The 22,320-nt window shown below is 44.7% G+C and overlaps 1 protein-coding gene across 3 annotated transcripts in view; it reads right to left on the bottom strand.

Moving 5' to 3' along the window:
- Positions 1–22,320, bottom strand: part of SPTBN1 (spectrin beta, non-erythrocytic 1) — a 197,039-nt gene that overhangs the window by 62,797 nt on the left and 111,922 nt on the right. For all 3 annotated transcript variants that reach the window (XM_036263024.1, XM_036263025.1, XM_036263026.1), the window contains one exon: positions 4,419–4,570. In XM_036263024.1, the coding sequence (XP_036118917.1) occupies positions 4,419–4,570 (152 nt within the window). The remainder of the gene's footprint in view (positions 1–4,418; positions 4,571–22,320) is intronic.

Below are 22,320 nucleotides of genomic sequence, written 5' to 3'. Positions count from 1 at the left end.
ATTACCTTTCAAAATCTTCTCTAATACGATGTATAGCCAAAGTCATTCACATTAAGTCCCCAAACATCTCCCCATATATCAAACTTTGAGCTTTCAGCAGAGTATAAACAATTCTTGCCCAATTAAAATGAATGAGGGAACAATATGCTGCGCTCTATTAATTCTGCCTGTCTCTTCACTGGTTGGGACTCACTACTAAGGAGGGGACTAACAGACTGGAAGGTGAGCTGAGGTCCAAGTTAGCAATACTGGCCTTGACAAGACCCTTGCCACTCTGCCTGTTTTTCCTACAAAACACAAATTGCCCACTTCACTGAACTATGAGAAATAAATGAGATAATGTGTGACAGTAAACACTAAAAGCAATACATAGTCAACTCACCATCACTGCTCCTTCCAAACACAAACTTCAGTTTAGCCAGCTGCTTTCCCTACCAGTTCCTCCCTGATGCCAATCCCCAAATGCTCTTGACTCTGCCTCACAGCTGACACTCAGCCCTATACACTGCTTTCACTATCCACACCTGAACCTTTCCTTGTGGATCCAGCCAGAATCCTTACTGTGGTTCCTTGACACCCCATCCAGAAGGCCTGTTTCCCCTTCTGAACTCCAGGGCTGTAGGGCCATTCATTTGGTACTTTACAATATGGTACCCATTGCTATTAACTCACTTTTCCCGTTTGTGCAATTAGACTGCAATGCAGTGGGGCATTCTTCAGTGGCTGGTTATTTAGGACAAAAGCAAATTCTCTGCACAAATGATATCGTAAACATCAGGAAGGTTCTGTGGCCAGTCCACAACAATACAGACCAGTACATTTTACTTAACAAAGGCTTTATATAAAACTCACTCAGAGCAGTGCAATGTGGGATTTAAGGCTTAATAAATCCCATAGTAAATCTACCTTTTCCAACTAGCTCAGCCTGTTTCAAAATTAACAGTGGCAAAACAACAACAACCTCCCCCAAACACACACACACATACACACACACACACACACACACGCACACACACCCCTCCTTTGAGAAAAATTAACAGAGTAAGAAGACATAACATCAGGAAAACAATAGGCAAACAAAAACCAGTGATATCTGCAACTGGAAACAGCAAGGGCTAAAGGGAGGGCAGAGGTGCTCAGAAAAACCTCGTCCTCTTCCAGTCATTGGCGAGGGCTCAGTCTGGCCTTCTTACTTAGGACCATTCTTCACTGCAAAGGCCCTCGGAGGGAAGGGGGCAGGCACAGACAAGCTTCAAACCTGGGTTTTAACGTGTGGGCTCCACCGTTACCAAAGCCCAGGCCTGAGGACATGCCAGAGGCCCTACTCCCTCCAAATGTCAGCGCTGCTATGAGACAAACCTTCACCCTTCAAGTTCCACTCTACTCTGGCCCTGGGATCAATGACAAAGGGACCTGCACAGGTTCTGTGCCCACCATTTCACCTGCTCAGCTGATGCTCAAGTCAAGGATGGATCTATATTTTTTTAGGAAATTTTTAAAACAAGGCCTTCATACTGCACAGTAATTTTGGAGTAAGATACTGAAAAAAAAAAAATAGTTTTCTTTGTCATCAAGCCAACCCCAATTAGCAGTAGTTTCCTGGCTCAGTCTCCTCATTGTTCCATAAAGCTGACATACCTGAGGCAGAGAAAGGGGCACTTCCAGACATGGATCTTGCCCAAGCCTGGACCAGAGATGGGCATCTCTGCCTCTGACGTTCCCTAGCACATTAGAATCAATTGCCCTGATAACCCAAATGCCTAAAATCTGTTCAAATTTAACTCAAATTCTATTGAGCCAAAATTCAGTCTGGGGTTAGAATGAAGCTGTCTAGATCATTAAATTAATGTTTCTTTGAATTTCACTCAGTAAAAAAGTAAGACAAATGTCCCCCTCTGTAAAGAGAGATGAACTGGCTCCAAAACTCTATTAATAAAGTAAATATAGATACTCTGGGCCCTCACACATTTATCTACTACCTACTGCCAAGCTGGTGGTTAAGTGCTGAGGCTAAAATGCCGACTGACACAGGCCAGATGGAGCGCAAATGTTTATGTTACCCGGGGTTTGGATCACTGGTGCAGAAAGCCCGGTGCTGACTGAACGTTATCTGATGATACATGCTTAGCTGTGGACATTAATTTACCCAGGCCTGGAAGCTCTAACCACCTCATTAGTTTTGGAATCTGAATATGCAAGGATCCTTTGAAGCAAGCCCTCTTGGAGGTCCTGGCCAACGCTACAGGGAGGGTCTCTAACTTGAGTCCCTGGCAGCCTCTGTAGCCAACAGCAGAGAGTGGTTTGTGTCCCTTACAGAAAGTTCCATGAACCAAATAAACCACGAGGCCAACAAGGCTGAAAACCTCCAGTCCAAATGACCAAGAGCTTTAGCTCACATTGTGTACGGTATCCTGATTTTTGGAATAAGAAGATTAATCAGACTCCCCAACCTGTAATCAGGGCTGCTATGAGGAATGAGTAATAAAAGATGTAGACACTTGGGGCTTCTACAAAGTGGTATGCCACGGCTAAACACTGTTTCTGGCACTGACTGCAGGAGAGGCTAGAGACCGCGCAATCCTACGTTCTTCCCCATCTACTGTACTAGGTCGATGGGTTACTGCAAACAAAACAAAACAAAGCAAAACAAAATGCAGCAAATAAAAAGAGGAGTGGGCAGTATCCACACACAACTAACAATTGTGCTTTGTCAGCTGCTTTGTTCTCTCTATGAATATTTTTGTTGTCCTGTTCAGGAAAAAAGGGCAATGGACCTGATCCCATTTATTATGCGGGCCGGATCAAGGACACAGTCTTCTTGGTATAAAAGAATTATGGACCAGAGGTGAACAACTTACTCCCTACAGCCTAGAAGACTAGACCCCACTGGAACATAAATAAACGTTCAAACTAAATTCTATTCACGTGACCTTTAATGATTTTTTTTAGCTACTTTCAAAACATTATTTAAAAAATCAATAAACAATCATACTGGGTTAAACATTAACAGGAAAAAAAAAGGTTGAGAGGTAGGAGAAAAAGTCTGGTTACAAAATTATATTTAAAGATGGATATTACAGTAATTCTAGCCTAAGCTCTCAAAGACCCACTTCAAAAAAACAAATCAAAATCAATCAACAGCTGGCCTTCGCCCTCCACACGGGCCCACTGCCTCCACTGCCACCCTGCGAACCTCCACCAGGCAGCCACCACTGTCTCAGGCAGAAGCCTCCTTTATTTATCTAATTTGTCTAGTATGACTCACAAAATCCCAAAGAGAATGAGGCAACCACACCTGCCTGCGCGAGGAACAAAGATGATGGACCAAACTCACTACACATGAGATGGGCTTTTCCCTCTTTCAGAGGGCCCTGTTTTCGAACGGAGGGGCAGAGAGAAAGAAAACTCCAGCTTTTTTTTTTTCACCCAGGCCCACCGAGGCAATTTTGTCTGTGGGCTAATAAGGCAGAGTACAACCATAGGTCCTTGCCTGTGGTCAGAGGTGTGTGGGTCGGTCTGCACACAGAGCCATGTGGCTGTCAAGTTACAGGGTGGAGATCAAGTTAAAAATAAGGCTTTCTGGCAGCCCTGCCAACTGCCAGCATATTTTCCAGGTGATGTCAATACAGATGTGGGGCTCTATCCCTGGGCGCCAGCTTTTGGCCCCATCCCACCCACCACCTATGCGTATGCATGTGCTCTGCTAGAACACACATCCATTTCAAACCAATGAAACAAAACCTGTTGGGTCAGTTATGGGGACTGGTTTAAGCTTCCTTGGTGTAAGGTTCATAAACAAGTCACATCAGAGACAGCCTGTAGCTGTCTCTGGGAAACAAAATGGGGATACCATTTTCACTGGTGGCTGAAATTCCCTTGCCCAAAAGAAAAAGCACGGTGAATTAATCAGAAGCTCCGAGTTTCCAAGGAGACTACAAAACACCAGCCTCTCCCCCTCCACTCCTAAAATAAAAAGTGTGCAGGGAAGAAAGCAAAAAACAGCAGAGACTACTGAATTCAATCCTTGCCACTTTAAAACGGCAGCTCAGATTTTCCAGAGAATCAATAAAACACAAATTTAAAATTATTCCATGATCTCGTGGGCTACAGATTCATCTTGGAGCCAGTGTCCCAGCCTGGCCCTTCACTTACCAGCACACTATGCCCTGTCTAATGGGGGACACCAACCAAGGTTGTAACCTTGCAAATTACCAGAACTCAGCCACCCTATTAAAGGTTCAAGAATATCACCAAGACTCAGATATAGCAGCTTTCCCCAATGTGCTCATCTTACTTATCAAGGTTCTCCTTGAAAATTTCAACCATTAATTGTATAATTTAGCCGGAGGAAAGTCCACACTTTCAAAAACATTTCCCCACCAATGGTGCAAGGCACTTAACAGCATTCCAACACTTACCAGCCTCTCTCCGGACAGGACCTCCAGCAGCTTGATGAGCATCCGTCCATCTCGAAGGTCAGTGTACAGGTCTGTGATCCGGCAGGACACTCGGGCGAGGTGGGAGTTGACCCACTTGGTGAAGGTCTTCTTCTGCACAGCTTCACGCTCATCTGCAGGCAGAGGAGAGCTTGCTTTACCAACAACCACAGAATGGGCAGCAGTGGCTTCAAGCCAGCAGGGACCTGGGACCCCAGCCAAAGGAAGAACAGCAAAACCGAACTCGAATGAAACCTCTACTTAGCTCCTCTTAAGTACGATCAACTCTTGGATATAGGAATCATGCAGTCCTTGGACATTTGGGCCCCTTACCACCGGCAGAATATCCCTTACCCTCACTCTTTTCACTTTCTCCCATTTCTGCTGAAGAGGCAGAAGGGCACAGCAAACTATAGGGAGGTCTTTGCAATCCTGCCCAACAGTATACTACATAACTGGTAAAGTCTCTCATGTGTAATGTTAAGCTATTGTTCCTCAAAAGATGAATGTGGGGGAAGCACACAGAATATGGAAGGATGTGGGGTAAAAAAGCTCAGAAGATATTCAGAAACTGCTTCCCTGAACAAAGGATCAGGCATCACCTAGTAAGATTAATTCACTCATGACCTTGACCTGCAATGACCCTTTCACCTGCTGAGTCACAAGCCCTAAGGACAACACAGAAAATGGCAGGCAATGTGGTCAAGTTCAAAGAGATCTGGCCAGGCATTGGAAAAGTAGGGCCTGGGCCCAAGGTTTCGCCAAAAATGTGCTGAGACACTGGATTCAGTGTCCCCTTCTATGACACGAGTGGACAACTATCACCTTCAAACTTCAACCATTCGCTGAAAGGCAACTGTTGGTTTATGTTCTAAAGCAGTGTTCTCAACCTTCCTAATGCTGTGACACTTTAATACCGTTCCTCATGTTGTGGTGACCCCCAACCATAAAATTATTTTCACTGTTACTTCATAACTGTAATTTTGCTACTGTTATGTCGTAGGAGACCCCTGTGAAAGGGCCATTCGACCCCCAAAGGGGTGGCAACCCACAAGTTGAGAACCACTGCTCTAAAGTGTGGAAGTTGCACATCCAAGTCCTCCAGGGAACAGTATTAAGTTCTTCAAGCTTCAGTAACCAAGCCCTGTCCAATTCAAAACATAAGACTTGAGACACATCTCCCAGAACTGGCCCTTCACATCCCATACAAACAGGCTTCCAATCTTCTTGCCTCTTTGGAATGTTCTACATGCAGGCTGCTTAAGATTTTCAGTGGGGATCCCCGGAATGTGCCCTGGACTCACCCACTCGCACTTCCTGACCGTTTTCTACAGTTACCCTTCTGTCAGTTATTTGTCCCATTTCTAGGTCTATGAGCATGAATCAAAAAGACCAAAGACCTACTCCTTCCAGCGCAAGCCCAGACCCACCAATATGTTTATGCGTTAATTTACAAAAGCTGGGGCAGACCCCAACAATATTTTATATATTTCAACACCGTTAGGTGACAACTAAAAAGCCACCCTTGCTGATGGGGCGTGTACTAGGTGGCCTGGGAGTACTGGGTTCCCGGACTGGCCAGAGCATCCTGGGAAGGTCTGCCTGGAAGGTTTCGTGGAGGCCTCAGGGCGGGAGGGAGGAAGAGACAACATGGGATGAGCCTTTACTGCTGCCAACCTGGCAGGTGAGGCCGCTGGGGGCCTCTGCCAAGACAGCTGGCCACCTGCTGCAGCCAACGCTCCTCCTGGGCCAGCCTTTCCCTAAAGAACAGCCCGTCCAGAAGGAAAAGGGCCTTTCCCCAGGAACAAAGGCCCACAAAAGCAGACAAAGGATCAGAAAGGACAGGATTGGGGGGAACCAGAAAAAGGCAGTGAGGGGCACACTCCAGACTGAAAAAGGAGCTGCACCAATAACGCCAGGATGGGTCACACAGAAAAGACGACATGCATTATTAATCTCACAATCATCCTGATGGACGGTAACTTTACGACAGCGACACAGGGAGCTGGGTTCTATTTTGTTTTGTTTTTGCCTAAGGTTGGCTGTTTTGAAAAAACATGTCCAGATTGAACTACACAGACACATTAAGTTTCTCCTAGGTACCATTCAGATATATTTAGGGGCAACTAATTTTTTTAATAATATCTTTTATGTGCTACACTGGAGTTACAAATGTCTTTCATAAAGCTCTTGATGGGCATCCGAGGCTGTTATTAAAGGGTTTGGGGCTCAAAGCCACTACCACACCCAGCCTATCAAGGGAACAAGATCAAAATGAAAACCTGCTTGGATTAAGGTATTTTTACATAAACAAGCACACAACGTGTTCCTCGGCCAACTGTCACTCCTGGGGTGAATCTCACGTTACAGAAACACCACAGGCTTCTTTCAGGTTCTGAGTTAACAGGTTCCTTTATGAGGAGATTCTGAGGATTTGCTTCCAAAGACAGTAAAAACACTCTCTGTCCTGAAGAATCACACACACACACACCCGCACCCCCGCCGTGAGGAGACCACAGAGAGGTCATGGGTGGAACAGAGAGAACTGAGTGGAAATAAAATGGGCTGAGGATCTGTGCAAGGAAGGCTCCCTGGGGCTGCGGTGGTCCTTGGAAACTCCAGGAAAAAGGTAAGAAAGATGAGAAGAAAGAGAAGTTTAAAAATTAAACAAAATACAAGGAATAAAGGCTTGCTTTCTAGCCTTCTCTCCTGCTCCCCATTTCTCTACTTTCCTTAGTTTCAGAAGCTGGCTCCAGGTAGTGTAAGTATGCTAGAAAAATCACATAGGGTCCAAGTTCCTGGGGCTCACACCACCACACTGGAAAAGGCATGGAAGATTCCATGCAGGGACTGGACCAGAACCAACACTCATGACACACGAGGGGCAGGAAACAGGCTCAGGCGGAGACACAAAGCCCGTCCACTTAGTGTGTCCTCTTACAATGGATCACTTGGTGAACAACAAACACTTCTGAGGCCGGAAAGAGGGAAAGGAAGGGGGAAAAAATCTACCCAATGGCCCCGTTGAGGATGAGGCTGCCTGTCCTTGGGGACTCCATCCTTTGTTCCACCCTTCCTGGGAAGGCACGATGACATCACCCCTGCAATCCCAACCCGGCCAGGCTGGGGCAGATTAGGCCAGACGCCTGCCTGAGGAGGAGCCTGGCCCTTGGCACAGACAAAGGAAGACAGTCCAGAGGCGTGTTTCCAAGCTCCGGCTGCTGTCCCTGTGCCTGAGCTGTGCAAGGAGGGGTGGGAGCAGCAGAACCAGGAGAAACCTCTTCTAGTTCTACAAGTATGAGCAAATCTGTGATTGAAAAGGGAGCCCTTACACGAACACCACACTGATTTGGTTATTTAGATCAGTGGCTCTCAACTGGGGGCGATTTTGCTCCCCAGGGAACATTTGGCAGTGTCTGGAAATATTTTTGACTGTCATGACCAGGAGGCAGGTGTTATTTGTGTCTAGTAGGTAGAAGCCAGGATGCTGCTGTACATCCCCCAGTGTACCGGACAGACCCCACAACAAAGCATTATCCAGCCCAAATGTCAGCAGTGCCAGGCTGGCTGAGAAATCCTGGTTTAGACATTCTGGGCTTACACCAAGTAAAGCTGGCATTCAGTGTCTCACGCTGCACTTGGCAGAGAGGGACACCACCCCTCAAGGGACAGCCCAATTCGGGTGTTTAGTCATTCATTACTCTTCTCCACTGTCAAAGAGCTTCCCATCCTGATGGTTTGTATGCTGGTTGGTGGCAGAAGTCCCTTGGCCTCGGGCCACTCGTTCCACAAAGGGCTTGCTCCTTCCTTGCAAAGCAGAGGAGTCTCAGCAGGAGCAGCAGGGAGAACCACGGGTGGGCTCTGTCCAGGCTGGTGTGACAGTGGGCCTTTCTGTCCCCCACACCATTTCCGTTCTCCTTTTACCTTCTCAGAGCCGTGTATTGCTGTTCATCAAGCCAAATCATGCCTGCTCCTACTGACATGGCTGAGCCTGACGCTGGGGCAGGTTCCCACCCAGCCCTGCCCAAAACTCGGTAGGTGGTGTGCCAAGGAACACGCACCTTGTGGGCCTGCTCCCTGTGAGTGTCTCTTAGCTGTGGTTGCCCCCCACCCCCAGTATGTTCGTTTAGAGGGACTCACCGACAGGCTGCTCTAGCGGTAAAGGAGATGAGGTGACGTGGACATCAGAGTGCCAGCCTGCTGTGACTGCTCATCACATCAGCTCCTCTTCCTTCTCCCAGCAAGGCGGCACTCATCAGTGCACACCATTTGAGAAATTTATCAGGGATCATAGAATCATATAATCTCAGGGTGGAACAACCCTTTAGAAGTCAATTGAATCACCTTTCTTTCAAAAATAAAAATCCCTTCTATAGTACCTGGGCCAGCTACGTAAAATCCTGAGGGGGAAACTATGTTTGTGTGGCAGGAGAGGTCAATAATTGTATAAAAAGAAAATGACTTATTCTTTCTTGTTTTTCTTTTTTTTGTCCTCACCCGAGGACATTTTTCCATTTTTTGTTCAGATAGAGTGGGAGGGAGAGAGAGGAAGAGAGAGAGAGAGGCAGAAACATTGACACGAAAGAAACACATCGAGTGGCTGCTTCCTGCACGACCAACCAGGACCGGGGACAAACCGCAACCAAGGTACGTGCCCTTAGTGGGAACTGAACCCAGGTCTCTCTGGACTGCAGGCCGACACTCTAACCGCTGAGCCAAACTGGCCAGGGCTGTTCTTTCTTGTTTTATTAAAATAGGAATAGCATTCACTGAGCACTTACTATGTCCCAGGTACCAATATACGTGCTTTACAATCCTGATAACTATCCCATGAGGCAAAAACTAGTAACTCTCCAGGAAGGCTGGCTCCACAGCCTGGTTCTTAATCACTATGCAATAATACCTTTAGCACAACTTTAAAAAAATAAAAAACAAAACATGTTTCAGTGATACAAGATATAGGATCACTAATAATCTCACCATCCTAATCCAAGTCCTATTTTGTCAAAGGGTCTCTGCTCCAGCTCTTGGGTGGTTTCACTTGCTGGGGTGGTGACTCCACCAAGACTAGATCTGTCTGTGTGGCCCACAGAGGCTCACTCCGCCTCTGACGTTACAGAGAACAGGTCTGCTCACCCCTCCATGTACAGGCCTTCAGGTCTGAACACTGCTCAACAACCCTCTTTGCAATGACTGTCATGCTGTGGTGGCAGAGGGGAACACTACCGTCTCTTGGCAGCCTGGGTATCATCCCATACCTACTGGTTCAAGTTTAGATGTTCGTGGCACTAGCATTCCAGGGATGGAAAAGCGGGGAACCAAGAGAAGAAAGGGCAAAATGACCCAGCAGCCCTCTGTGGGCAGGAGCTTGGTGAGGCCGTCTGTGTCAACGAGGGGTGGGATTCAGGAAGGACCCCTGAAGCTCCTCTCAGAGCAAGTTTCCCACAACCACGTTCCACCAAAATGTCCCGGGAACCCTGAGAACTAGAAGTGGTTCTAAGATCCAACCAGCTAAGTTTTTGGCTCCAGTGGCTCAGAGACATTCGAATTAGTCAACTGCCTGGAAAATGAGAATTCCTGAGAAGCAGATGAGTCAACCCAACTTCGAGTGACTGGAAACAGCGACACAAGCATCTATGTCAGCTTCTGGTCCTTGGAAAGAGTGAATTCAAAGTAAAATTCTATTATGGTGTTGTCTTCTAAAAAGATAATTTACAAGATGGCATGCCTGCAATAACACCATCATGCATCTGAGTAAGTGTATACTTCCTTAAAGCTAACTAGATCTGCACAGCAACCACTCGGGGAGGTGGACACCAAAGTCGGTGAGGTTCAGGACTGTTCAGCATCACCAGCCAGCAGCAGAGGAGCTGCACATGCTGGTGTCCCTGCCTGTTGTTCTGTCTCTCCCTCTGCTCAGTCAGGTTAAGGATTAGGGCCCTGGCCGGTTTGGCTCAGCAGTTAGAGCGTCAGCCAGCGGTCCAGAGAGACCAGGGATCGGTTCCCGCTAAGGGCACGTACCTCGGTTGCAGTTTGTCCCCGGCCCTAGTTGGTCATGCAGGTGGCAGCCACTCGATGTATCCCTTTCACATCGATGTTTCTCTCTCTCCCTCCCTCTCTATCTGAACAAAAAAATAAAAAAGTGTCCTCGGGTGAGAATTAAAAAAAAAAAGAAGGATTAGGATGCTTGGCTAGACTTTCTCCTCTCAGTATCTAGATTCACTGCCTTATGTTGCTGATAAATGATGTGACATTTTCAGAGGATTTCATAAAGAGGATGAGTTATGTATGTATGTATGTATTTTTGGTATGTGCCCCTAGCGGGAACTGAACCCGAGACTCTCTGGGCTGCAGGTCAATGCTCCAACGGCTGAGCCAAACTGGCCAGGGTGAGGATGAGATATTTAGAACAGAGAAACACATTAGCCTAATTTTAACCAAAGGGCTAAGAATATTCTCTCCGTTATCATCCCCTTCTAAAAGCACATAATCAACTTCCTCTCCCTTTAGGGAAAGACTATTATCAATATTGGAAGACTACGGTGCTTTGATATTTATTTATTACTCTGAAGAATGTGTTGTAATTGGAAAAATGAACACTGTGTTAGCATGAGTTAGCATGTTAGAAATAGCTTTGATGAGCAGGAGGGCACTGTGTTATGGAAATGATTGTACGGCATCTTTCTGCAACACCCTTGACAGAGTGCTAAATACAACCATATTCACCATATGCCACAGTTCTGGCTCCGAAAGGGGGTGGAAGCCAGGGATGAAGGAAGTTCTGAAAGCATGGAACATTTCTGGGTGGAAAAATAAGGCAAAAACAGAAACATTCATTATTCCCCCAAAGACTGAATTTATACCTGGCTTAAGAGAGCAAATCTTTCTTCCACTTTTCAAATAGTCTAAAGCTGCTAGTGTAACTCATGAATATTTTCTATCAGGATCTTCTTCAGTTGTGCTACAACGATGGCCTACCTTAAGAAGAAAGAATTGGCACTCGTGCACAATTTTCCTTTGTATAGACACATAGCTAAGTTAGGTCTAGACTTGGGTTCATGGTAGGAAAGGAGGTACAGGGATGGAAGCTGAGAAAAAATCAAATGGAGACAATGAAGTGATCATCCCACAAACATATCCAAGGTTGGCTATTTAAATCAACAATACTATATGGATTAGCTGATAAGAACAAATCCTAATCTGAGGTTGAGAGTTTTATAAACTCCAATATTTACAAAGTGCACACTGTATACAGAACTATGTTCCAGACAAGGTCTCTTGCCCTAATGAACTACAAGTCTAGCTGGGGAAACAAAATGGTAAGTTAATAAAGATATTATAAAGTAGCACAGGATCAGTTGCCAAGAAAATGATTTCAACAGTTCATTTTGAGGTGTTTGGAAGAAAGAGCTCACTACCATTAGAATGGTTTCAGGTCCCACCCTCCAAAATTACTCGAGTCCCCTGTCTTGTGCCTTTCCCATTCTTACCGGCCTTAAACATCAGTGCCATACCCATCTTCCCCAAACAGTAGCTCTTCAAAGTTACACCACTGTACCAAAAACCTGCAATGGCCTCCAACCACCCACAAGTAAGCCCATTATCTCTGAGCCTGGCATTCAGAGGTCCTGAGCAGCCTTTCCTAAGGCTCCTGCTTCCTCTGGGATCTTCCCTAACATACCACCTCTGTGTTCCAACTCAACAGGTCTTATTCATTATGTTCTGAACTCTCACCTTACACATTCCTTTTTCTTTCCCACCTTTGCTTACATTCTCCTAACCTGGAAGGTAAAGTTCTCTTCTCCTTCCCTTCTTTTAAGACCCAGGCCAAGATCAGCTCTTCCAATAGGCCCTTCATTTGATAGGATATGGTCTCTTATCTTTTATGTATCCTGTGTCCTACCTCTTCAACTAACCTGTACCTGCCTCCAAGGACCCAACTCTGTATCTGTGTAGAGCCTTAGCACATGCCTGACCGAGTAGGTGCACGTTAAACACTTGTTGAAGCGATCAGCAAACCTCCAGTGCCCAACAAACACGCTCTCAATAAACCCCGCTGCCGCTGGTTGTGCCACTGAAATTGTGGAGAAGGAAACAAATTCTAAATCACATAAACAGTTAAATGTTATCAACATACAACATAAAATATCTTGCACAACTGAACTGTTTGTTGCAACTATTCCTCAATGTCTGATAAATGATAAAATTGCAATTTTGTGGCACTGTATTTCAGACTGAAAGCTAACCTGAAAGTATGACAAATGTTGTTCGCTCTGTTTTGTTTTGCTTCTGGGTAACTGCCACCACATACCTGCACAGTGAAACTGCGAAACACACAAGGGGCAGTAATTAGAGCGGTATTTTAACAGAAGAACTCAAGCAGGCCAACCATCATGACTTAATTTATACTAATTTTAACAATGCACCAATTAAAGCTCAATTCTTGAGATCTTTAAAAAAATGAATTATAATTCAAAACAAAAGATTACAGTAGGGTGGAGTTCCCATATGTGCCTTAGCTTGAAAAAATAAATAAATCGTTTCCCGTGAGCAACATGCAAAATACACAGAGCAGGAAACCGGAAACAGGCAACTGGCTGTATTGATAATAGAGAATCAAACTGTTATCTTGAGGCAGCAAAAGGAAGGAAACTAATCTTTTGACTGAAGGCCTCCCTATGCTAGAGTAGTCTGGAGGCCTTTAATTTATGTTTGCTGATTTGTATATAAATAGAACTCAAGTCAAAATGCTTTTCTTAACAGTTTAACCCACTTCGTGGACAAAACACATGTAAACATCTGTTCTAAATGCATGTGTAGCAAATATGCAATTCTCTGCTAATACTTAACATAAATCTGATATGCAGCCTATAGAACAACAATAAACTACATAACCTTGAACCTGTGGTTTACATCAGCAAAGTAGGCCTGCTTGCAGCTTACTGCGGGGTCTTTCTTCTGAGCAACACAGTTCTAATTCTGCCAACCGGGAAATGAAGGCACTGCAGGGGATCCTCTGAGAGGAGGCCGACAATACTGAATGGAGACAGCAGGCCAGATTCCAGGGGTCCAGCCTGCCTGCCATAGTTATCACTTCAAGGTGAGCCCCTCAAAAATCATAATCCACAAAAAGCCAAGACTTGTGGAGGAGGCCAAGGTTATGGTGGGGACCAACTATGAAAGCAAATGGGCAGAGTTAATACCACTAACTCTTCTAAGATGAATGCCAAGGTGAGAACTAGGGTGAGTTGACAGTAGTGTAAAATGCTAAAGCCACAGGGAAAAGTGCCTTAAATACACAGAAACAGGGCATTATGAAAAAATATTAAGAAACCAGTCACAAAATTTGCCTGAAAATAGGTGGCACACTTCAAAACTGCCTTCATATACAGGAAGCCACACATGAGCCTGCTCATCTGCCAGTCTCCACCTCTGCAGGACAGCCCAAGCAAACAGCCCGACACCAGAGCCAGGGATAATCAGGATGAAGGATGAAGTCTGTCCTACTCTCTGCTCCTATGCACAGGGGGATGCTGTGTTAGTGTCTTCACCATCTTGACCTTGTTTATCACAAGCCATTATTTCTAAGTAGAGGAGGCACAGAAAAGCTTTGGTTATCCACCTGAGGCACATGGCTTGCAAAGGCACATCCAGGATTAGAACCCACATCCATCCCCTGAAGAATCCCAAAGCTCTCACCCACCTATACCACCACCCCACACAGCCTGGGGAGAACAAGATATTACCTCCCCACAACAACAGGAAAACCCCCACAGCTATCCATCCCATGTCAGTTCCCTCTTAACCTGTTAACCGAGCGGGACGTATAAATACGTCAAACGTTGCATACAGTGAAAAGGGAATTCCCCGGTTAACAGGTTAACTGGAAAGATCAATTAAAACTAGGCAACAGCAACCTCGGACTTGTAGCCTGCTTTGGTACATCCTGGGAGCTAGAACAGTTTTTCATTTGGTTGGGTGGGGGAGGGGTGTCGGAGGAGGAGGAGATATGACAGATACCCTGTAAGGCTCACAAAGCCGAACGTTAGTTACTACCTGGCCCTTTACAGAAAAAGTTTGTCAGCTCCTCGTTTAAAACACTTTTATAATATCATTGGTCCCATATCCCACCTGTTAGCTTCCACTTTCAAATCAAACAGCTCAGTAAATATGCACTGCGGCTTGCTCTCAATAAGGCACCACACGGAGCCATTTTACATTTCATCGTTCAACGTTCAATAGCCACATGTACATCTTAAAAATTATGTTACTGTCAGGTCAACCAGAGGGGAACTCAGGGACCTCTCCCCTCCCCAGCTAAGTATTTATCTGGTTACCTGACACACAGGATCAACAGTTGCTGGGAGAGACAAAGCATGGCTGGGACTCAAGGCCACACCTCTCAATTCCCCTGGTCTCTCCTCAAAGCTTCAGGCCCTCGGTTCTTACACTGATGGACACTTTGTTATCATCTCTCTTCCCCCAATCCTCCCTAGAAGGAGACTGAAAAATATTAAGTCCAAGGTGGACTGAGGGTAACTTGTGATATCCCCAAAAGATAGAAAAAGCTTGAAACTAAACAGATATCATATTGTTAATTATTAAACGTAGATGGCAGAAATGTTAACATGAATACAGACTAACTAGGAGAGCACCTTTTAAAAAGCAATAACCATAATGGGTACACTAGAGATAAGACTTTATGAAGGTAATTTAATTGCAACATATTGGGGAGGAGAGTGGGAGGCTGTGTCCGTATGACTTTCTCTATGAAAGAAACAGTAAATGTATTCTAAGTCAGTCTATCATGTGGCACACAAATTCACTGTCAAGATAAAATCCTGTACTTCATTCACAAGGGCTAAAGGTAAGGTTTTTGTTATGGGGGCCCTGGGACAAAGTGGAGGTGGTAAGATAGAATTTTTTTTAATCCTCACCCAAGGACATTTTTCCATTTTTTGTTCAGATAATAGTGGGAAGGAGAGAGAAAGAGAAAGAGAAATATGGATGTGAAAGGGACACATCGAGTGGCTGCCACCCACATTACCCAACCAGGGCCGGGGACAAACTGCAACCGAGGTACATGCCCTTAGCAGGAACCGACCCAGGTCTCTCTGGACTGCATGCTGATGCTCTAACCACTGAGCAAAACCGGCCAGGGCTAGAATTTAAACTTACTTTTTCATGCAATGCACAAAAAAGGTAGTTGTCTTGTTCTGTGGACCATGTAGTTGGTCTAAGCTAGCATATTAGAAATCAAACAGTGTGTGCCGGGCCCTTGCTTACGATGTTTCTCTCCTCTCCAGTTCCTCCAGAATTTGTAGGGTCAACAATGCAGGGAAGAAAGCAGAACTCTCTTTCACATACCAGAGTCATAGTATTGTCAAGATACTCAAGACACAGAGGATACTCCTCAACGCTTTCAGAGACGCAGACGCTGCCAACAGGACAACTGCCAACCCAGCAACTCGATTCAGTTCTGACAGCTCTCCTGTGAAACGAGGATGCCCAAAGCAACTGCTGTAATTTACGAAGTCCAAAAAGCTAGGATGCAAGGGACTCGTTTTTTAAACTAGAGACACACTGACAAGAAGGAAGGGTCAAAGACTAAAGGTCACAATAAAACTGCTTTTCATGGACAGCACAGTGTTTACTAAAACCATCATTTCCTAAATGAATTATGGAAGCACCTATGGAAGATAATATATCATAGAAATCCCCCACACAGGGTTACTCATGTAAGTTTAATCTGCAAAGGCCTAGGATTTGGGGACAAAGAAAGCCACGGTGATGCTGAATTATCACTTGGAACTATAGAATTATGAGAAGGTTCCACTTGATAAGAAGAGAAATTATATTTAAAGATAAATGAAACAAAAGAATTTAAAAATTGGCTTCTATCCTGAAGAACATCACCAATTAGTCACCTGAACCCCTTAAACTATCAGGGTTGAAATGGTAGATTAATAAATTAAACTGTCTTGATTTTAGTGGCAAAACTCTAAAACTATAATTGTATCTGCAGGAAAGCCCAAGCTTTCATGTGTGTTTAGGGGGAAGGTATCCAACTTACGGTTTTGACAAGATTCAAGAACAAAACGCACAATGTTATAAAGACGAGCTGCTCCCTGGACTGAAGTAACACATTTTAGAGTTTAGCCCGCCAGTGTGGCTCAGTGGACTGAGCATCGTCCCACGGACTGAGAGGTCCCAGTTCCATTCCTGGTCAGGGCACATGCCCAGTTTGTGGGCTCGATCCCCAGTGGGGGGCGTACAAGAGGAAGCTGATTGATGTTGATCTCTCACATCAATGTTTCTCTCTCTCTTTAAAAAAAAATAATAATAATAATCACTAAAAACATATTAAAAAAATTTTTTTTTAATTTTTAGAGCTTAACACTGTTTTCTAAGTGAGATCTCAGTGCATCAAACCAAAATTTCACTTCTCATTGAGTATTCTTCATTCAGGAAGTAATTTACTGAATGAAAAGCTGTGACTCAATATTCAATTACATATTTAACCTAGCCACCTGTTTCACTGCCTAAAAAACGATCCTGCGGCCCTGGCAGGTTGCTAAGTGGTTAGAGCATCAGCCCACAGACCAAAGAGTCGCGGGTTCGATTCTGGCCAAGGGCATATACCTTGGTTGTGGTTCATTCCCAACCCTGGTCGGGGTTTTGCGGGAGGCAACCAGTTAATGTGTCCCTCTCACGTCAATGTCTCTCTCTCGCCCCCCTCCCTCCCCTCCACTCTATCTAAAGATAAATGTAAAAAATATCCTTAGGTGAGGGTTAAAAAAAAAATTATCCCATGTAGAACGGCAAATGTTGTGCGTACCAGTACCCAGAATTCAGCCATATAGGCCTACCATCATGCCCCCTGCCCCAATCTTGGGTCAACCAACCAGTGCGCAACCATGTCTTGAGTAACTAAGCACAAAGGCACGGTGGAGGACACCTAAAAGCAGTGAGAGCTCTCTCCTTAAAGAGTCAGTGAGCAATTTTCAATTCCTTGAGAATTCACAGCACCAGATAAAGGATACCCACATTCAACTACCACTTAGTTATTTTAAACATATTTTAAAGTAAAAAAGAGAAAGTTATCACTCACACAGTCAAAGCCTACAAAAACAATTCTGCTAACTTCCTTTGTGGCTTTCCTCAACCTCACCCAAATGATAAATGGTCACACAAGATTTCTTTCATAGACAAACAGCACACAATTTTGGCAGGCAGACCCTGTAAGTAGACGATGTACACTGCCTTGTTTTACTAGAGGATGACAAAAAAGCTGGAGCAGAAAATGACCTGATTCAAGCCCCAGGATGACCCAGTGGACAGGCGGGTGGCACCAAAGGGTCCCTCGCTCTAACCAAAGGTGGGCAGGGTAGTTAAAAGTTTATACTAAACTGTTTCTTTTTAAAATCACAGCCTATTTTCATTAATAGGAACACTAATCAGAGCTGTAAGTGCAGTTTTATAGAAGACAATACACAAGGTGTGACCTGGATCACAATGAATCTTCTTAGCTTATGAGTCATCTACCTTAATTTTTTCAAATGAAAAAAAGACAGAAATAGAAAGGGGACATAAAAAGGGAGGATCAGATTTTCTGTTTTCTATTTGTTTTGGAAACTTAAACCTGTCGCACAGTTTTGCTTATTACATGCAAATCTCTTCCCACAAAATACAACACAGATCTTTATACCATCTCCCCACCCCACCCCACCCCATTTCCCTCCCAACCCTAACAAGCAAGGCTCTATCTCCCACTCCACAAAGCTGGGTGCTGTACAACAGGTGTGGGATCTGGCTGTTGGTAGTTCCGTCAGTTTACGGGGGAGCAGGGAGAGTAAAGCAAGCATGCCACAGGAGGAGCACTAAGATCCGCCTGGGAAGCCTACTGCTATAGCTGATGTGTTCAGGGGCAGTCTGTTGCCTAATGTAGACCTTGGCTGTTTTCTCAATAAGCCTCTATAAAGAGGATAATCCTGAAAGAGGGTGGAAGGGCTGGAGATCCACAGAGGTCCTGATGGGGTGGCGGAGCCTAAATTCCTCTTTCAGGACTAGGCAATAGTGAGTAAAAATAAGCTAACCCCATTCCTTGTACTTGAAAAAACAAATCTTTTCACTTACTGAAGATTTGGAGAAGAGGGCATATTGTTATGTGGCTGCTGAGAGGGTACCTGAGCAACATCAAAATTCAAAATATGCACCTGCTTTATCTATCAATCACACCTGCAGATAGTTACTTTCTAGAAATACCTGTGCAAGCACACAAAGCTGTGCAGGATAAGGACTGCAGATTTTAAAAATAATTATAAAACATGGATACCAACAACAAAACAGGAAAGACTAAAACCAACTAAATGTATACTAACAGGTTGATGAACTAAAACATGATGTATCCACACAAAAGAATAGTGTGTATGCATTAAAAAGAGTAAGGCCAATCTGCACTACACAGTCTAAGGAAGACGACAGGAGTGAACAGTCACTTACAGAACAGTGTATATATTAGTCTGATCCAATGAATATATACATATATAAATGTAGGTGATTTTCCCAGCCGGTGTGGCTCAGTGGATTGAGCGTCATCCCATGGACTGAGAGGTCCCAGTTTCATTCCTGGTCAGGGCACATGCCCAGGTTGTGGGCTCGATCCCCAGTGGAAGGCATGCAAGAGGCAGCCGATCGATGTTTCTATCTCTTTCTCCCTTTCTCTCTCTCTCTCTCTCTCTCTCTCTCTCTCTCTCTCTCTCTCTCAAAAGAATCAATAAAAACACATTAAAAAATAAATATAATTACATAAAAAGGTATGGCAGAATACTTTCCAAACTACTAGCTGCAATTATCTCAAGCCAGAACCAGAGACATTTTCACACCTGCATTTCTGCACTGTTTGTTGGAAATTAAAAAGCAAAACAAAAACACCCTCTCCAGTTTGGCTTAGCGGTTAGAGCATCGGCACGAGGACCAAAGGATCATGGGTTTAATTCCCGGTCAAGGGCACATACCTGGGTTGCAGGTTTGATCCCCGGCTTCTCGGTGGGGATTGTGGGGGAGGCAACCGATAGATGTGTCTCTCTCACACTGATGTTTCTCTCTCTCTCTCTCTCTCTCTCTCTCCTCCCTCCCTCCCTCCCGATGTATCTAAAAAAAAAAAAATCAATGGAAAAATATCTTCAGATGAGGATTAACAACAACAAAAATGAATACATACCATTTTTGAAATATTTAAAGGGCATTTCCACTTGAGGGAAAACACAATTCACTTTTACTTGGTAAGTGAACTGAGGTTCATCAATGGGTCTGAGATTGATGAGTAGGAATAAAAAGGGCACCCGCTACAGGAAAACGAATTCTCCCAGGGCACCACCGAAGGTCGTATGTGAAATGCTGTCTTCAATGAGTACTCCAAAATAAAATGCCACTCTGAATTTTCATCTTTCTTCTGGGGAGCAGCAATGCAGTATTTAACCTTACGTGACATTCATAAGCAAAATAAAGCAAACAAACAAACAAAAAAAACCAAAACAAAACACTAATATTTCCTTTTTTAATAGATGGGGACAGAGGATATTAATAGAAAAATAAGTGACATCCGCCAAAGGAACACTGAGGTCTACAGGGTACTAGGGGAGTGAGTTCCCAGCAAGGGATGCCAAAGGAACAAAGCAGAAGCCTAGCCCTGGCCGGTTTGGCTCAGTAGTTAGAGTGTCCGCCCGCGGACCAGAGAGACCTGGGTTCGTTTCCCGCTAAGGGCACGTACCTCAGTTGCAGTTTGTCCCCAGCCATGGTTGGGGTCACATGGGTGGCAACCAGTCTATGTGTCTTTCCCACATCCATGTTTCTCTCTCTCTCTTCCTCCCTTTCTCCCTCTAGCTCTATCTGAAGATAAATGCAAAAAATGTCCTCGGGTGAGGATTAAAAAAAAAGCAGAGGCCTGGAAGCCAGCTCCAAGCACCTTCTCCCTTTGCACTTTGGTCAGAAGAGTTCCCATTTTATGCCCTTTCTTTACTGGGGCTCTACCTCAGATTTCATCTACAAGAAAAGCGAATTCAAGTGTTTGAAAGTATTTGTAAATTGCTTGCCTAAGCAATGGGAAATAAGGACATATGCTGTAGGAGTTTCTAGTTTAATGATGCAGCAGCCTCACCAACAGGTAATTTATCCTGCAAGGTAACAGGTGACAAGAGAGGAATGAGAAAGCACTATGGGATCAAGTGACCAGTCAAGGGGTCAAAGCTTCCTAGTTGAGGTGCCATCATCAATCAGCAGCAGGGAGAGGATCAGGGCCCAATGGGGTTGATCCACAACAGCTTCAGCTACACAAGTGGGAGGCTCCATGGGCAGGATCCTAAATGATGAGGGAATTCAATCATCATCTCCCTTATCCACCCCCCAAACTTAGGTTTACCACTTACTCTAAGGGCTAAGCACTCTTCTGAGCACTTCACTGAAACTATTTAATTCTCGAAAGCACCATGTGAAGCAGGTTCTCTTATCATCAAATATATTGTGTGTAAGAGCAAACTAAGGTTCAAAGAGGCCCTGGGACTTGCGCAGTCATAAAGCAAGCAGACTCTCAGGAGTCTGAACCAAGGTCCGTCTGCACAGCCCCCACTGCTCTGAGCAGAGATGAACACTAGCAAGGACCTTACGGTGTCACTGACATGAATCAGGGTTCCAGCCTGAATGTGAATCAGAATTTTCCCCACCTAGAGGGAGCACATGGGACCAAATCTCAAGGTAACCTTAATTCCTGACCATTCTAACACTGAGAATTTTACTTATAATTCATTGCAGAAGCCCTCATCAGACTTCTCCACATTTTCAATTGTTCTTTCAATTCCATCAGGGTCTCTCTTCAAGTCCCATCAAGGGACGTGTACTCCTCTCCTTTGTCTGACACCTGGGAGGAATGCAATTCACCTTTACCATCAAGGTGCTCTCAGCCACCACCAACCCACCACAATCCAAAAAAACACTTTTCTTTCCAAATGCCACCTTTAGCCACAGCACAGAAACATCCACTACACCGTCATCCCAGATACCATTAAAATTCTTCCTTAAAGTCTAGAACCAGTGAGGCAAGAAAAATAGCTCTGTGACTGTTTTGTCATCATGTTTTTTAACAAACAGATGAGATCATTTGAGATTGCATCTGTTTTTAAAAAATCATCGATATCAACTGAGGACTTTGAACAAGCCAAGGGTACACACAAACAGGTGTGTTTTTCCTTTACCTAGGTTTTCAGAGCAATCCTATTCTTGGCGCTGAAAATTACAGGTACCCAGGCACCAAATGCAGGGAGCACCTCTGCAGCCAGGGGAGAGGGGAACAGCCGCCGTCCGGCATGGGGGAAGGTCATCCTCCTTCAGATTTGGAAGGAAGCAGAACAATTAATTAATCAAAAGTATAGCCTGGGGTAATTAGCAACAGGAATGAAATGTTTAGCCGAGTTCCCTCTTTTTATCTTGAGGCGGTTCTTACAGACAGATGCTCAGGAATAATGAAGTTTAATGAGACCTGCAGCAGCTGACTAATTAGTCAGTAAGGAGGAAGCAGTAACGACAAGAAAAAAGAGGTTTTACTCGTTATGAGCTTAGGCCTTGGACAGTTTTTACATATTGTGAAGGATGTACCCCCAAGAGAATCCCCGAAGAGCCTCAAAGTGATCCCAGGGCAAATAAAGGGTTTTATAAAAGGGCAAAGAAACAAAAGCTAGGCTTCAGGTTGGCTCATCAGCGAGGAGCAGTAACCTTGAGAGTCCAGAGGCAGTAGCAGTTCTGTGCCAGCTCTGGTTACAAAGCAACACCAAATTCTGTCAAAACAAAGGATGCCGTGTCCTGAGCAAGCTAGAGTCATCACCTGTGTCTC

Source organism: Molossus molossus, unplaced genomic scaffold (assembly GCF_014108415.1).
Source record: "Molossus molossus isolate mMolMol1 unplaced genomic scaffold, mMolMol1.p scaffold_m16_p_15, whole genome shotgun sequence".
In the NCBI taxonomy this organism is placed as follows: domain Eukaryota; kingdom Metazoa; phylum Chordata; class Mammalia; order Chiroptera; family Molossidae; genus Molossus; species Molossus molossus.
The sequence above is the reverse complement of the archived record's forward strand: the minus strand, read 5'-3'. Positions and strand labels throughout refer to the sequence as shown.